This window comes from Gadus macrocephalus, chromosome 9 (genome assembly GCF_031168955.1).
Source record: "Gadus macrocephalus chromosome 9, ASM3116895v1".
Taxonomy (NCBI): domain Eukaryota; kingdom Metazoa; phylum Chordata; class Actinopteri; order Gadiformes; family Gadidae; genus Gadus; species Gadus macrocephalus.
Window position 1 is genome coordinate 16,982,423 of NC_082390.1, and position 2,500 is coordinate 16,984,922.

At 49.6% G+C, this 2,500-nt stretch overlaps 2 protein-coding genes across 2 annotated transcripts in view; one reads left to right on the top strand and one right to left on the bottom strand.

Moving 5' to 3' along the window:
* Positions 1–2,500, top strand: part of vwf (von Willebrand factor) — a 113,834-nt gene that overhangs the window by 50,133 nt on the left and 61,201 nt on the right. The window lies entirely within an intron of this gene.
* Positions 1–2,500, bottom strand: part of LOC132464963 (otogelin-like) — a 55,913-nt gene that overhangs the window by 43,502 nt on the left and 9,911 nt on the right. The window contains exons 17-20 of the mRNA XM_060061597.1: positions 2,290–2,467; positions 2,081–2,205; positions 905–1,114; positions 116–284 (exon numbers count right to left, since the gene is read on the bottom strand). Coding sequence (XP_059917580.1) covers positions 116–284; positions 905–1,114; positions 2,081–2,205; positions 2,290–2,467 — 682 coding nt within the window. The remainder of the gene's footprint in view (positions 1–115; positions 285–904; positions 1,115–2,080; positions 2,206–2,289; positions 2,468–2,500) is intronic.

Here is a 2,500-nt window from a genome sequence, read left to right on the forward strand (position 1 = left end):
GTGTGTGTGTGTGTGTGTGTGTGTGTGTGTGTGTGTGTGTGGATTCCTCTATGAATTGATACATCCCATGTGTCCTGTGATGACGGTGAACATGCAGTGAGGCGTGGTGTCTTACTGCTGCACACAGCGCTGGCGCATCTCATCGTAGAAGCTGCCCTCTGAGCAGCCACACCCCTCGGCGCAGTCGTCATGGTTACACGTCTCTGGGCTGGACAGAGCCCGGCAGGAGCGCCCGCAGGTGGACACGCAGGAGTGGTACATCATACCTCCGAGACACACCACGCCTGGGCACGCACACACACACACACACACACACACACACACACACACACACACACACACACACACACAAACAGACACACACCACATGCAGCCACACACACACACAGGCACACACAAACACACACATACCACCACATGCACACACACACACACACACACACACATACATAAAGCCACATGCACGTGCACCCACACATACACAAACATACACATACACACATGATAACACCACATTCAGCCACACACACACACACAAACATAAAGCCATGTGCACCCGCACACACACAGACACATACACATGCCGCCAGATTCAACAAACATATACACACACACACACACACACACACACAACACAACATAAAACCAAATGTAAACACAGCGCAAATGCAAACACACACGTAACGCCACATGCCCACACACGCAAACACGCACACAACGCCACATTCGCGCACACACAACCACAAACACATCACACAGATAACACACCATTCACACAGACAGAAACCAACGCACAGACACAGACACAGACTCATGGCCATGCCAGCACCGCCACTAACAACTCTTTAGCATATATAACACATGCGCATTGCATTGGCCTCCGTCAGGTATGGAGGGTCCGTACCGCACTCGGAGACGTGGGTCCTGAAGTCGGCGTGCACGGCGTGCTTGGAGCAGAGGTAGGCGTAGTGGGCCAGCGCCGTGCACAGACAGCTGTTGCCACAGCGACAGGCCTGGTAGCGGCACTGCTGGTGGTAGACGTTAGGGCTGACGTAAGCGTGGCACTGGGAGAACACGCTGCCCAGGATCACATCGCACAGCGACGCGTAGAACGCTGCAACACACACGCACACACTCACACATTACAGAGTGTGTAGAGCACTTTAACACACACATTACAGAGTGTGTAGAGCATGGTAACACACACACACACACACGCACATCACAGAGCGAGTAGAACACTGTAACACACACATTACAGAGTGAGTAGAACGCTGTAACACACACACACATTACAGAGCGAGTAGAGCACTTTAACGCACACATTACAGAGTGTGTAGAGCATGGTAACACACACACACACGCACATCACAGAGCGAGTAGAACACTGTAACACACACATTACAGAGTGAGTAGAACGCTGTAACACACACACACACATTACAGAGCGAGTAGAACACTGTAACACACACATTACAGTGTGAGTAGAACACTATATCACACACACACACACACACATATAAACACACATTACAGAGTGAGTAGAACACTGCTACACACACACACATTACAGAGTGAGTAGAACACTGTAACACACACATTACAGTGTGAGTAGAACACTGTATCACACACACACACACACATATAAACACACATTACAGAGTGAGTAGAACACTGCTACACACACACAAACACACCACACAAAAATACTCACTCTAGACTTAAACACACACAAAAACAGACAGACACATTACTGACATGAATTGAACAGTGCAAAACACATACACAAGCATATTATTGAGATGAGAACACACACATGCACACAAAAACATAAACATGAATACAGACACAAACACAGACACGTCAGAACACACCTTAGGGAAAATACTGCAAAAAGCAAACAAATTACTGAGACAGAGATTTTCAAAAAGTCATGACTATGACTTTCTTTCGGGGTAAAAAAGGATTGAACCCAGATATTTCGAGACCTCACACCATCACGGTGAAGCCCTGATCCAAACGGTTGGCTCTGTTCTGGGAAATGTACTCGTGTTCAATGGCCAATAGGAGGAGGACTTACCATTGTGCTGGTTCATCTCACATGGGTCTATGATGGGCTGGTTGACTGGAGCTACGCAGGCAGACGACACCTTCCAGGCGTTGGCATGGAGCTGTGGAGTCCCCTCTATCATGCCTGCTGGAGAGCTACAGCCCCACACACACAGAAACACATGTCACAGGTATAGCAGGCGTTGATGGATAACGTTAAAGAAAGAACGGCCGTCTCACAGAAAGTCGTCTCTGAGGTTTCCGTTGAAGGTTCCACAGAGGCCGAGGGTGGAGCCACGCCATTGGCTGTCCAGTTGGAGATAGACCCGCCCGCCGTGGCCGTCATACTGCAGGCGGAGGCCGATGCCTGCCTTCAGCAGCGTGAACACGGGGGTCAGCCTCGTCACCTCCACAGAGTCTGTTGGGACACACAAGACACATGCATTCCAAC